The following is a 16043-nucleotide window of genomic DNA, read 5'->3' on the forward strand; positions in this document are numbered from 1 at the left end:
CCGTATCCTAATAAAGCAATTCAATATACAGGTAAGATTCCATATCCTAATAAACACGTCGTTACACAGGAAAGGTTCCATATCCTAATAAAAACACGTCCTTACACAGGTAAGATTCCATATCCTAATAAAGCACGTCGTTATACAGGTAAGATTCCATATCCTAATAAACACGTCCTTACTCAGGTAAGATTCCATATCCTAATAAAAACACGTCGTTACACAGGTAAGATTCCATATCCTAATAAAACACGTCGTTATACAGGTAAGATTCCATATCCTAATAAAACACGTCCTTACACAGGTAAGATTCCATATCCTAATATAACACGTCCTTACACAGGTAAGATTCCATATCCTAATAAGGCACTTCAATACACAGGTAAGATTCCATATCGTAATAAAGCACTTCGTTATACAGGTAAGATTCCATATCCTAATAAAACACGTCGTTACACGGTAAGATTCCATATCCTAATAAAGCACGTCGTTACACAGGTAAGCTCCCATATCCTAATAAAACACGTCGTTACACAGGTAAAAATCTCCATATCCTACTGAAACACGTCGTTATACAGGTAAGATTACATATCCAAATAAAGCACGTCGTTATACAGGTAAGATTCCATATCCTAATAAAGCACGTCCTTACACAGGTAAGATTCCATATCCTAATAAAGCACTTCAATACACAGGTAAGATTCCATATCCAAATAAAGCACTTCGTTATACAGGTAAGATTCCATATCCTAATAAAACACGTCGTTATACAGGTAAGATTCCATATCCTTATAAACACGTCGTTATACAGGTAAGATTCCATATCCTAATAAAACACGTCGTTAGACAGGTAAGATTCCATATCCTAATAAAACACGTAATTATACAGGTAAGATTCCATATCCTAATAAAACACGTCGTTACACAGGTAAGATTCCATATGGTAATAAAGCACTTCGTTATACAGAAAAGATTCCATATCCTAATAAAACACGTCGTTATACAGGTAAGATTCCATATCCTAATAAAGCACGTCGTTACACAGGTAAGATTCCATATCCTAATAAAACACGTCGTTATACAGGTAAGATTCCATATCCTAATAAAGCACGTCGTTATACAGGTAAGATTCCATATCCTAATAAAGCACTTCAATACACAGGTAAGATTCCATATCCTAATAAAACACGTCGTTATACAGGTGAGATTCCATATCCTAATAAAACACATCGTCACACAGGTAAGATTACATATCCTAATAAAACACGTCGTTATACAGGTAAGATTCCATATCCTAATAAAGCACGTCGTTACACAGGTAAGATTCCATATCCTAATAAAACACGTCGTTACACAGGTAAGATTCCATATCCTAATAAAACACGTCCTTACACAGGTAAGATTCCATATCCTAATAAAGCACGTCGTTATACAGGTAAGATTCCATATCCTAATAAAACACGTCCTTACACAGGTAAGATTCCATATCCTAATAAAGCACGTCGTTATACAGGTAAGATTCCATATCCTAATAAAACACGTCCTTACACAGGTAAGATTCCATATCCTAAGAAAGCACGTCGTTATACAGGTAAGATTCCATATCCTAATAAAACACGTCGTTATACATGTAAACTTCCATATCCTAATAAAACACGTCCTTACACAGGTAAGATTCCATATCCTAATAAAACACGTCCTTACACAGGTAAGATTCCATATCCTAATAAAGCAATTCAATATACAGGTAAGATTCCATATCCTAATAAACACGTCGTTACACAGGAAAGGTTCCATATCCTAATAAAACACGTCCTTACACAGGTAAGATTCCATATCCTAATAAAGCACGTCGTTATACAGGTAAGATTCCATATCCTAATAAACACGTCCTTACTCAGGTAAGATTCCATATCCTAATAAAACACGTCGTTACACAGGTAAGATTCCATATCCTAATAAAGCACTTCGTTACACAGGTAAGATTCCATATCCTAATAAAACACGTCGTTATACAGGTAAGATTCCATATCCTAATAAAACACGTCGTTACACAGGTAAGATTCCATATCGTAATAAAGCACTTCGTTACACAGGTGAGATTCCATATCCTAATAAAACACGTCGTTACACAGTTAATATTCCATATCCTAATAAAACACGTCGTTACACAGTTAATATTCCATATCCTAATAAAACACATCGTTACACAGGTAAGATTCCATATCCTAATAAAACACGTCGTTATACAGGTAAGATTCCATATCCTAATAAAACACGTCCTTACACAGGTAAGATTCCATATCCTAATAAAGCACGTCGCTATACAGGTAAGATTCCATATCCTAATAAAGCACGTCCTTACACAGGTAAGATTCCATATCCTAATAAAACACGTCGTTATACATGTAAACTTCCAAATCCTAATAAAACACGTCCTTACACAGGTAAGATTCCATATCCTAATAAAACACGTCCTTACACAGGTAAGATTCCATATCCTAATAAAGCAATTCAATATACAGGTAAGATTCCATATCCTAATAAACACGTCGTTACACAGGAAAGGTTCCATATCCTAATAAAACACGTCCTTACACAGGTAAGATTCCATATCCTAATAAAGCACGTCGTTATACAGGTAAGATTCCATATCCTAATAAACACGTCCTTACTCAGGTAAGATTCCATATCCTAATAAAACACGTCGTTACACAGGTAAGATTCCATATCCTAATAAAGCACTTCGTTACACAGGTAAGATTCCATATCCTAATAAAACACGTCGTTATACAGGTAAGATTCCATATCCTAATAAAACACGTCGTTACACAGGTAAGATTCCATATCGTAATAAAGCACTTCGTTACACAGGTGAGATTCCATATCCTAATAAAACACGTCGTTGCACAGTTAATATTCCATATCCTAATAAAACACGTCGTTACACAGTTAATATTCCATATCCTAATAAAACACGTCGTTATACAGGTAAGATTCCATATCCTAATAAAACACGTCGTTATACAGGTAAGATTCCATATCCTAATAAAACACGTCGTTACACAGGTAAGATTCCATATCCTAATAAGGCACGTCGTTATACAGGTAAGATTCCATATCCTAATAAGGCACGTCGTTATACAGGTGAGATTCCATATCCTAATAAAACACGTCGTTACACAGGTAAGATTCCATATCCTAATAAGGCACGTCGTTATACAGGTAAGATTCCATATCCTAATAAGGCACGTCGTTATACAGGTAAGATTCCATATCCTAATAAGGCACGTCGTTATACAGGTGAGATTCCATATCCTAATAAAACACGTCGTTACACAGGTAAGATTCCATATCCTAATAAGGCACGTCGTTATACAGGTAAGATTCCATATCCTAATAAGGCACGTCGTTATACAGGTAAGATTCCATATCCTAATAAGGCACGTCGTTATACAGGTGAGATTCCATATTCTAATAAAACACGTCGTTACACAGGTAAGATTCCATATCCTAATAAAACACGTCGTTACACAGGTAAGATTCCATATCCTAATAAGGCACTTCGTTACACAGGTAAGATTCCATATCCTAATAAGGCACTTCGTTACACAGGTAAGATTCCATATCCTAATAAAACACGTCGCTATACAGGTAAGATTCCGTATCCTAATAAGGCACTTCGTTACACAGGTAAGATTCCATATCCTAATAAAGCACGTCGTTACACAGGTAAGATTCCATATCCTAATAAAACACGTCGTTACACAGGTAAGATTCCATATCCTAATAAAACACGTCGTTATACAGGTAAGATTCCATATCCTAATAAGGCACTTCAATACACAGGTAAGATGCCATATCCTAATAAGGCACTTCAATACACAGGTAATATTCCATATCCTAATAAAACACGTCGTTATACAGGTAAGATTCCATATCCTAAAAAAACACGTCCTTACACAGGTAAGATTCCATATCCTAATAAAACACGTCGTTATACAGGTGAGATTCCATATCCTAATAAAACACGTCGTTACACAGGTAAGATTCCATATCCTAATAAAGCACTTCGTTATACAGGTAAGATTCCCTATCCTAATCAAGCACGTCCTTACACAGGTAAGATTCCATATCCTAATAAAACACGTCGTTATACAGGTGAGATTCCATATCCTAATAAAACACGTCGTTACACAGGTAAGATTCCATATCCTAATAAAACACGTCGTTATACAGGTGAGATTCCATATCCTAATAAAACACGTCGTTATACAGGTAAGATTCCATATCGTAATAAAGCACTTCGTTATACAGGTAAGATTCCATATCCTAATAAAGCACGTCCTTACACAGGTAAGATTCCATAACCTAATAAAACACGTCGTTATACAGGTGAGATTCCATATCCTAATAAAACACATCGTCACACAGGTAAGATTCCATATCCTAATAAAACACGTCGTTATACAGGTAAGATTCCATATCCTAATAAAGCACGTCCTTACACAGGTAAGATTCCATATCCTAATAAAACACGTCGTTACACAGGTAAGATTCCATATCCTAATAAAACACGTCGTTATACAGGTAAGATTCCATATCCTAATAAAACACGTCCTTACACAGGTAAGATTCCATATCCTAATATAACACGTCCTTACACAGGTAAGATTCCATATCCTAATAAGGCACTTCAATACACAGGTAAGATTCCATATCGTAATAAAGCACTTCGTTATACAGGTGAGATTCCATATCCTAATAAAACACGTCGTTACACGGTAAGATTCCATATCCTAATAAAGCACGTCGTTACACAGGTAAGCTCCCATATCCTAATAAAACACGTCGTTACACAGGTAAAAATCTCCATATCCTACTGAAACACGTCGTTATACAGGTAAGATTACATATCCAAATAAAGCACGTCGTTATACAGGTAAGATTCCATATCCTAATAAAGCACGTCCTTACACAGGTAAGATTCCATATCCTAATAAAGCACTTCAATACACAGGTAAGATTCCATATCCAAATAAAGCACTTCGTTATACAGGTAAGATTCCATATCCTAATAAAGCACGTCGTTACACAGGTAAGCTCCCATATCCTAATAAAACACGTCGTTACACAGGTAAGATTCCATATCCTAATAAAACACGTCCTTACACAGATAAGATTTCATATCGTAATAAAACACGTCGTTATACAGGTAAGATTCCATATCGTAATAAAGCACTTCGTTATACAGGTAAGTTCCATATCCTAATAAAGCACGTCCTTACACAGGTAAGCTCCCATATCCTAATAAAACACGTCGTTACACAGGTAAAAATCTCCATATCCTACTGAAACACGTCGTTATACAGGTAAGATTCCAAATCCAAATAAAGCACGTCGTTACACAGGTAAGATTCCATATCCTAATAAAACACGTCGTTATACAGGTAAGATTCCATATCCTAATAAAGCACGTCGTTATACAGGTAAGATTCCATATCCTAATAAAACACGTCGTTATACAGGTAAGTTTCCATATCCAAATAAAGCACGTCGTTACACAGGTAAGATTCCATATCCTAATAAAACACGTCGTTCCACAGGTAAGATTCCATATCCTAATAAAGCACGTCGTTATACAGGTAAGATTCCATATCCTTATAAAACACGTCGTTATACAGGTAAGATTCCATATCCTAATAATGCACTTCGTTATACAGGTAAGATTCCATATCCTAATAAAACACGTCCTTACACAGGTAAGATTCCATATCCTAATAAAGCAATTCAATATACAGGTAAGATTCCATATCCTAATAAACACGTCGTTACACAGGAAAGGTTCCATATCCTAATAAAACACGTCCTTACACAGGTAAGATTCCATATCCTAATAAAGCACGTCGTTATACAGGTAAGATTCCATATCCTAATAAAGCACGTCCTTACACAGGTAAGATTCCATATCCTAATAAAACACGTCGTTACACAGGTAAGATTCCATATCCTAATAAAACACGTCGTTATACAGGTAAGATTCCATATCCTAATAAAACACGTCCTTACACAGGTAAGATTCCATATCCTAATATAACACGTCCTTACACAGGTAAGATTCCATATCCTAATAAGGCACTTCAATACACAGGTAAGATTCCATATCGTAATAAAGCACTTCGTTATACAGGTGAGATTCCATATCCTAATAAAACACGTCGTTACACGGTAAGATTCCATATCCTAATAAAGCACGTCGTTACACAGGTAAGCTCCCATATCCTAATAAAACACGTCGTTACACAGGTAAAAATCTCCATATCCTACTGAAACACGTCGTTATACAGGTAAGATTACATATCCAAATAAAGCACGTCGTTATACAGGTAAGATTCCATATCTTAATAAAGCACTTCAATACACAGGTAAGATTCCATATCCAAATAAAGCACTTCAATACACAGGTAAGATTCCATATCCAAATAAAGCACTTCGTTATACAGGTAAGATTCCATATCCTAATAAAACACGTCGTTATACAGGTAAGATTCCATATCCTTATAAACACGTCGTTATACAGGTAAGATTCCATATCCTAATAAAACACGTCGTTACACAGGTAAGATTCCATATCCTAATAAAACACGTAATTATACAGGTAAGATTCCATATCCTAATAAAACACGTCGTTACACAGGTAAGATTCCATATGGTAATAAAGCACTTCGTTATACAGATAAGATTCCATATCCTAATAAAACACGTCGTTATACAGGTAAGATTCCATATCCTTATAAAGCACTTCAATACACAGGTAAGATTCCATATCCTAATAAAACAGGCCGTTATACAGGTAAGATTCCATATCCTAATAAAGCACGTCGTTATACAGGTAAGATTCCATATCCTAATAAAGCACTTCAATACACAGGTAAGATTCCATATCCTAATAAAACACGTCGTTATACAGGTGAGATTCCATATCCTAATAAAACACATCGTCACACAGGTAAGATTACATATCCTAATAAAACACGTCGTTATACAGGTAAGATTCCATATCCTAATAAAGCACGTCCTTACACAGGTAAGATTCCATATCCTAATAAAACACGTCGTTATACAGGTAAGATTCCATATCCTAATAAAACACGTTGTTATACAGGTAAGATTCCATATCCTAATAAAACACGTCGTTTTACAGGTGAGATTCCATATCCTTATAAAACACGTTCTTACACAGGTAAGATTCCATATCCTAATAAAACACGTCGTTACACAGGTAAGATTCCATATCCTAATAAAACACGTCGTTACACTGGTAAGATTTCATATCCTAATAAAACACGTCGTTATACAGGTAAGATTCCATATCCTAATAAAACACGTCCTTACACAGGTAAGATTCCATATCCTAATAAAACACGTCGTTACACAGGTAAGATTCCATATCCTAATAAAACATGTCCTTACACAGGTAAGATTCCATATCCTAATAAGGCACGTCGTCACACAGGTAAGATTTCATATCCTAATAAAACACTTCGTTATACAGGTAAGATTCCATATCCTAATAAAACACGTCGTTATACAGGTAAGATTCCATATCCTAATAAAACACGTCGTTACACAGGTAAGATTCCATATCCTAATAAAACACGTCGTTATACAGGTAAGATTCCATATCCTAATAAAGCACGTCGTTATACAGGTAAGATTCCATATCCTAATAAAACACGTCGTTATACAGGTAAGATTCCATATCCTAATAAAACACGTCCTTACACAGGTAAGATTCCATATCCTAATAAAACACGTCCTTACACAGGTAAGATTCCATATCCTAATAAAACATGTCCTTACACAGGTAAGATTCCATATCCTAATAAGGCACGTTGTCACACAGGTTAGATTTCATATCCTAATAAAACACGTCGTTATACAGGTAAGATTCCATATCCTAATAAGGCACGTCGTTATACAGGTAAGATTCCATATCCTAATAAAACACGTCGTTACACAGGTAAGATTCCATATCCTAATAAAACACGTCGTTATACAGGTAAGATTCCATATCCTAATAAAACACGTCCTTACACAGGTAAGATTCCATATCCTAATAAAACACGTCGTTACACAGGTAAGATTCCATATCCTAATAAAACATGTCCTTACACAGGTAAGATTCCATATCCTAATAAGGCACGTCGTCACACAGGTTAGATTTCATATCCTAATAAAACACTTCGTTATACAGGTAAGATTCCATATCCTAATAAAACACGTCGTTATACAGGTAAGATTCCATATCCTAATAAAACACGTCGTTACACAGGTAAGATTCCATATCCTAATAAAACACGTCGTTATACAGGTAAGATTCCATATCCTAATAAAGCACGTCGTTATACAGGTAAGATTCCATATCCTAATAAAACACGTCGTTATACAGGTAAGATTCCATATCCTAATAAAACACGTCCTTACACAGGTAAGATTCCATATCCTAATAAAACACGTCGTTACACAGGTAAGATTCCATATCCTAATAAAACATGTCCTTACACAGGTAAGATTCCATATCCTAATAAGGCACGTTGTCACACAGGTTAGATTTCATATCCTAATAAAACACGTCGTTATACAGGTAAGATTCCATATCCTAATAAGGCACGTCGTTATACAGGTAAGATTCCATATCCTAATAAAACACGTCGTTACACAGGTAAGATTCCATATCCTAATAAAACACGTCGTTATACAGGTAAGATTCCATATCCTAATGAAGCACGTCGTTATACAGGTAAGATTCCATATCCTAATAAAACACGTCGTTATACAGGTAAGATTCCATATCCAAATAAAACACGTCGTTACGTACACAGGTAAGATTCCATATCGTAATAAAGCACTTCGTTATACAGGTGAGATTCCATATCATAATAAAACACGTCGTTACACAGGTGACATTCAATATCCTAAGAAAGCACTTCGTTACACAGGTGAGATTCCATATCATTATAAAGCATGTTAGTACACAGGTGAAACAACCAGTCTATTTACTATACGATAAACAGTGTAAAAGACAAATTATAGCTATGCAAATAATTCGCAATTTGTATCCCTATGAACACAACTATTTAGCGGAAGTTTAATTTTAGCGTTTTTCATGCTATTCTATAAGCGCTTGAGTCATGTACAGCGATAACGCGGTAATTGAACGAGATGACTTCCCCATTGCATATAAGGGTGCATCAATATCACAAATCCGGATACAAAGTATTATTCTAATTATTTTAACTAGACCACTCAGTAGACGACAGGCCGCAAGAGTGTATATTCGTGTTAACGACGTTAATTTATATCTGCGCTAATAACTCATAATTAATTGGTTTTCGCAATTGTAAAGCTATATTTATAATGAAAATATTCCTTACACAAAATATTTTCGTTACGAATTCAAACGAGGAGGAAAATGAGTTTATCCCCATGTGTAACCGTACTTTGGAGGTTGCGGTTGAGGTAACCAGAGATTGCAGTTAACAAAGGAAGAATGTATGAATTTGAGAGGGGGTAGGTCCACAAAATTGTCAAAATACGAAATTCTGCTAAATTAATAAACAAATGAGGTAGCCCACCACTTGGTGGAGCAGACATTTTAGATTTAAAATTAATTTTGGAATGACATTGAAAGTTTTCATGCAGTCCAAACACTTCTTGAATATTTTGGTCACCGAGGAATTTTCGTAATCAAATCGAAATTTCAGTATGTTTCTTGTCGCATTCTTTGATTTTAACACTTTCCAATAGCATTATATATAAAAGCAAATTGAATTTTTGGTGAATGATGTTGCGGTTGCATAAAATAAAATCTTGGGGTCGCGGTTTTTGGTCACACAAAACCTATAATGTTTTGGATGAAGGTCAACTTATGTATGAACTTTGGATGTTTTAAAGGTATTTGCGAACATTTTAGAATTTCGAATTCCATAAATTTCTGTATAGATTCGTGTGTAATTCGAACCATGCCACTATTCGAATGAATTTATAATGTGGCCATACCCGGCTAACGACACACCCTGGGGAGTGACTGACAGTTGACCCCAAATCAATCACTTTTTGTGTCGCATGCAACGCAAGGGCGACACTTAGGTATCACTATGTCGGCGTCGGTGTCGACGTCGGCGTCCGGGAAACGGTTTCCGTGCCATAACTTAAAGCTGACAATGCAAGTTAAAATTATTAACATGATTTTTTTTAAAAATAAGAATACTCGTTTTTCCAAGAATCGTTTATGAGACATTCCCCGGTTGAGGACAGCCATTTTTGTTTTACATTCCGACGACTCACCGACCCCTATATAAAGCGCGTGAATCGACACGCGCGCGCTCATTCATGTACCTATACACCTAGCAGTCCACAGGTTATATCACCTACAAATAGGTAAACAAAACCCTCACCTGTAAAACTATATAGAACTATTTTTAGCAAGAAAACATGTCAACTCCTCTAAGTTGTCATTTAGATGTTTCTCAAAATAAAATTCCAACGCAAGTGAATAGAAATCCAAAAATAATCCGTCCACATATCTCCACGTATATCATCGTACCCGACACACTCAACTGACCATATACACGTAACTACGTACCTGACCCGAACGAGCGACAACTATCAAGGACACACACGTGTCGTTGTACATGTACGTGTAAAACTTAGTGTATATTGAAGTGTTTTATTAGTTCGTATTGGACAAATGTTGGGATATAGCTGACAACACATTCATCTATTACTTCAATGAAATATTGTCAGGTGAGTGCAGTGTTTATTTTCAATTTGACATTGTTATTTGCAATATCGGGGCATGTGTATCCGAGACAAGATATGTTTAGAATGATACACGTGTGTCAAGTGTCCCGTGCTTTATATAAGGGGTTGGCACTTCCTTAGATACCACACTGTCATAACTAGGGGATGTCTCAGAAACAATTTTTGAAAAAAAATATTTCGTTAATATTTTTTTTTTAAATTTCAACTGCATGTTTTTAACTTGCATTGTCAGCTTTTTAAGTATTTGTTGTCCGATTTCAATAAAATTTGGTATATAGCTTAATTTTGATAGGAACTCTAATTAGTTTGATTATGGTCAAAATCCGTCAATATTAGCAAGAGTCATAGGACCTTAAAATCGGCAAAACAGAAAAAATCCATGGTTGAATTGCAAAGTGACCGAAGCTATGTTTGCTGTAATCAAAGGAATAACAATGGAGACATTATTTGTTGTTAATGTCATTTTATTAATGAATTCTCCAATACTCAAGTTTGATAGATAACATACTTCATTTATTGGTCTGTCAAAAGGGAGGCATGGCGATTTGTTACCCAAGGTAGTCATTTTCCAAGGGCGTAGCCCGAGAGAAATATGATGTGTCCCGGGTCTAATGTTAGCTAGTATTGAAGCTGTTACGCAAACACTGTTGGGCTAACGATACAGTTATTGTAAAACAGAAGTTAGACCTACCGTTTCTGTCACCGAAAATCAACTCCATTTAGCATGTTACATCATATAAACATTACATTGCGTGGATTTGTGTTATCCGTGTCTTTTACCATAGGAATATTAGTAATTTCCTCTGTTAAAGGAAGACGGAAGTGTCGTCTGCCATACATATTGTTTATTTTTGAAATACCTCGGAGAGTTGCCTTATACGAACGGCAAATTTCGTTAACGTACGAGGGGCTCCGCATGAGGTAAACATGATTTTTGAGCATGCCGTTGCGAGGGATACATGATGTTTTGTCACACGTGACGTCTCTTGGCCAATCAACGACTGCGATTCATCGGTGACGTATATTAATATGTGTTATTGATAAAAATTAATTAAAAAAAAATGAGAACAAAATTTTTAACTACACAGCAAAGATTCGGTACAAAATAGGCGTCTTTGGGTGTGCAAGATCATATGACCATAGAATCATGTTATTGTGTCTGTGCGTTTAGGAAGAGCGAAAATTATATCAAGAGATAAAGTCGCTTTCTACATATATATGGATACCTTGTTTATAATGTTCAAAGGAAAATCATATGACGAAAGATGTGATGTCAGCATATCGAATGTGTGTCAAGACGGCCTTTCCTGTCAGAGCACAGATGCGGAAAGCAAATGTCGTTGTAGCGGGGACATGGTCTGGAACCCAGCCAGTAGAAGTTGCCAAACACGTAAGTATACATAGTTATCTAAGTATTCTGGTTCTGATAATTACCGTTCTTCATTCGATCGAAACTAGCAAATTTGTTACTCAAATATTCCAACAAATTATTGTCATTCTTTTTCTTGCTGTATGGACGTAGGCTGATGGACTCAATGTCCATAGATACATTACACAAATTAACCGATCCAATGTATGTTCACAACGGCAGAATGCATAGAAAAAAGTATCAATAATTATTATATAATATGTATATAATGTCTTTTACATGTATGTAGTTGTCTAACAGCATTTCACAGTATTTTGTGGTTTTTGTGTCCCACAATCTATTTCAGATTTAAACTTATTTTATTGTGATAATTTATTAGCAATAGGATAGGGCACAAATTTTCAGTATTTATTTAATTAACATATAGTAATATATGTATGTACAATGTAATAACTCCCGATCACTCTGTTCTTGTCTCGCTGCTTTACTTAAAGTTCGTCACATCCCGTGCCATGATATATTTCTCCAGTTTGTCTTTTGCTGTCAGTATCAGAAAGATAAAAAGAAAGAAAAAATTTTTGCAATATTTCATAATAGCATTAGGAATAGAGGGTTTAAACATATTAGCCAAAATTATATACTGTTGCGTGTTCTTACATAATGTAATGTTATCTTCAAGAGATACAGATGGACTGTCAGGAAGTAGTAGCGAAAGATCTAAAGGAATAAAGTTATCTAACGTTCAAAATAAGTGTATGCTCTGGTCAGTGTAATGATAACATGTAAGAAAGAAGCGATGGGCATCCTCAATGACATTGCTGGTAATCTTTTAATTTTAAGAGACATACGTCATTATTTAGACTATGACTGTCATCCATTTCGTAGTCAAGCATGCAATATGTTTGACTTTCTATTTCCAATAGAGAATTATATAGGTACATGTACGTTCGTGAGGTTATCAAGACTGAGAAGAGAATTGTGGATGGGAAATGCGATAATTAGAAGTTGTAAGAATTACAAAGATTATAATCCTAGACTAGTGAGGGTAACAACAAATAGAGATAGTTAATTTTGTTATTTATTTTAGGAAATAGTTTTATTTCTACGGGAACGGCGGGCACTAACTTTTCTGGCAAATCATTTCAGATATCCACGATTGAAAGTAAACGAATGTTAGATTCCATTAAACACAAGAAATATATCCTATTTACAGGAAGGACCTATAACCAAGGCTGTTTTGACGGTATACCGGGGTTTTGTGTAGATGGTCTATCGTGTCAGTCTTCCGACGGCAATTTTAAATGTCTCTGTAGCAGCAATGAGTACTTTGACGCCAAAAGCAGCATGACGTGCATATTACGTAAGTCGATTATTCCTGTATGGAATGTTACGCATTCTACACGGGGTGCTATAATCTTGATAATTTATAAATATAAGCCCAGAGGGAAATTATCCTGATTTCGACCCCAAAAATGTTTTGATAAATATATCGAAAGTCTTATAACAGCATGTAACAGAACAAGTATCTTAAAAGTCAGGTTTTCCCTGAGAAATACTTAGCAAAGTAAAATGAATATGTTTGTCGATGTTAATTTTGACAGCTCTATTACACCTCATTTTCCCTATCTTTAAGCTGATTTTAACATCATTGATATAATTGAACAAACGTAATAACACAACTTTATGTTGAAACTATTTAATGCATTCCGTTTGATTCAGAATTGATTTAAATGTGGCCTACCTATTTTGATTCCTAATCATTAGCCATGTGCTTTATCGTCAATTCTGTTTGCTCTTTTGATAATCTAAAGTCATAATTCTAAATTTAAACAACACATGTAAAGTCGGTTGCGAGAACAACCAATTAAACGATTTTACATACACCACAGTGTTAAAGTTTGTTAAAGTTTGGTAATATATTATTAAAACAAAGGAATATTTGTTAGCTATTGTCTTCTATAATTAAAGTCTAGATTCTCATACAACACTAGATAGAAAAAAGGTTTAGGTCCTTCACCTCAAACTCCAACCAGGGAAGCCATGTTGAAATCAGGCGCATTTTGCACTCCAAAAATTCTGATGTTTTTACCTATTCATTATCAAAATTGATATTTTTGAAATTCATAATTAGCCAGCCAATCAGCAGCCGGGTTTAAATTCTATCCTTGGCTCAAACTTGTATACAAAGGGGCCATTTCGAAGGTCTTTTTTCGTTTAGTTGGTTGTTCCCTATAATGTATATCAATATGCCGATATATGAGATACACATGACATGCCGTGTTTGTTACTCATTTAGTATAGGAAACAGTTTTAATAACTGAAAACTATTATTCACTGGTATTTTGATGACTTTTGTACGATATCTTATAGGTAAGACCTATGCTGAGAGTTGTGACAGCAGTATTCATAATGTTTGTGACGATAGTCTATCATGTCTGTCTAAAGAAGGAAGTTTTCAATGCGTTTGTAACACAACCCTATACTTAGATCAAGGCACCAGACAATGCGTTCCACGTAAGTAAATGTACTTAAAGAAATCTTTAAGAATGTTACCATATCGTTTTGCAACTTAACAATCCTCAAAATGTACTCTGGATATCAAATCATATTCGGTTGGTGCCATGAATATCTCTTTTTACCAGCTTTTTTACTCGATAGAAGTTCATAGCCTGATTAACTATTCAAAAGTAATTTGTCTCTTTGTACACAAAATAAATTAATGTACTAACCAAAGTAGTAAAAGGTTGCAAGTCGTGTCTGGAATAATCTGATATGGTTTAAGAATGGATGTTTTAAATAGCCCTTCCATTCAACGCAAGACTTCCTCTTCACCGCGGGTATATATTTATTGTTTCAGGTAAATCATACGGCCAGGGATGTGATAATTTGATTGACGAGGTTTGTGAGGAAAAAATGACATGTGAATCTCGTGCTGGATTGTACCTGTGTGGGTGTGATAGTCAGCATTATTGGGATGGAGCCTCACTTCAATGCCTACCTTGTATGTATTTACATCATTAGATGCAGAAGTGTCATACTGTTTTATGCAATATTAGGTAGTCCCATTACACTGTATTGTATCTATAAATTCTGCTCAACCACAAGTTCTGGTATTTAAGCTTCACTGTAAACTCAAAATGTAACTTGGAAGTGGTTCGACCTACTTATATTCATATCTAATATTGTCACATTCAAAGTTGATTTCGAAATGTTAAAAAAATTACATTAATCATAACATTAAAGGGACAATTCACTCAGGCTAATTCTTTTACATAACCAAGAAGCAAAATATGGCATAAATGTATTGTTCTACATTTCTTATGAAAGATATAACATAAAATATTGACAAATTCCACGTCATTGTTTAGTATTTTAATCTATACCGTTGTAATTATAAATCGTTGATCAATACGATTCAGCAGGTAAAATATGTTCGCTGTATCTATACCGGAGCCAACGTCACGCACGTTTAACAAATGAACTACATAACCACTGAGGAGGTGATAAAATGATTTTTTTAGACGAGCCAATTCACCTAATAAGGTAAACACACTATTGTCAGAGCGATTTAAGCAGTTCTAGACAAAAGTAGCATTACTCTACGAGCAAGGGACAGGATTCGGCATACAAGAAGTTCGACCACAATGTTTAATGGCGGACAGCGAGCGAGTTTGAACACTCCACACGAATTTCACCACCATGGGCTTTTCTGGCATATTACAGTAAAACCAACTGACCTAATTTCCATTAGAACTGTTTTTTCCGATATATGTACAAATTTTAATGTTCTTTTAGCCTGAATTGTCCCTTTAAATAGACCATTTCCTGAGGAGATGATATCCCTAAT

At 35.2% G+C, this 16043-nt stretch overlaps 1 protein-coding gene across 3 annotated transcripts in view; it reads left to right on the forward strand.

Annotated features, from left to right (window-relative positions):
• Positions 1-16043, forward strand: part of LOC138321248 (fibrillin-1-like) — a 60216-nt gene that overhangs the window by 37775 nt on the left and 6398 nt on the right. For 2 of the 3 annotated variants that reach the window (XM_069264786.1, XM_069264787.1), the window contains exons 8-11: positions 12074-12217; positions 13410-13556; positions 14567-14710; positions 15054-15197. In XM_069264786.1, coding sequence (XP_069120887.1) covers positions 12074-12217; positions 13410-13556; positions 14567-14710; positions 15054-15197 — 579 coding nt within the window. The remainder of the gene's footprint in view (positions 1-12073; positions 12218-13409; positions 13557-14566; positions 14711-15053; positions 15198-16043) is intronic. The other variant, XM_069264788.1, reaches the window with a different exon arrangement.

Source organism: Argopecten irradians, chromosome 4, assembly GCF_041381155.1.
Source record: "Argopecten irradians isolate NY chromosome 4, Ai_NY, whole genome shotgun sequence".
Lineage (NCBI taxonomy): Eukaryota > Metazoa > Mollusca > Bivalvia > Pectinida > Pectinidae > Argopecten > Argopecten irradians.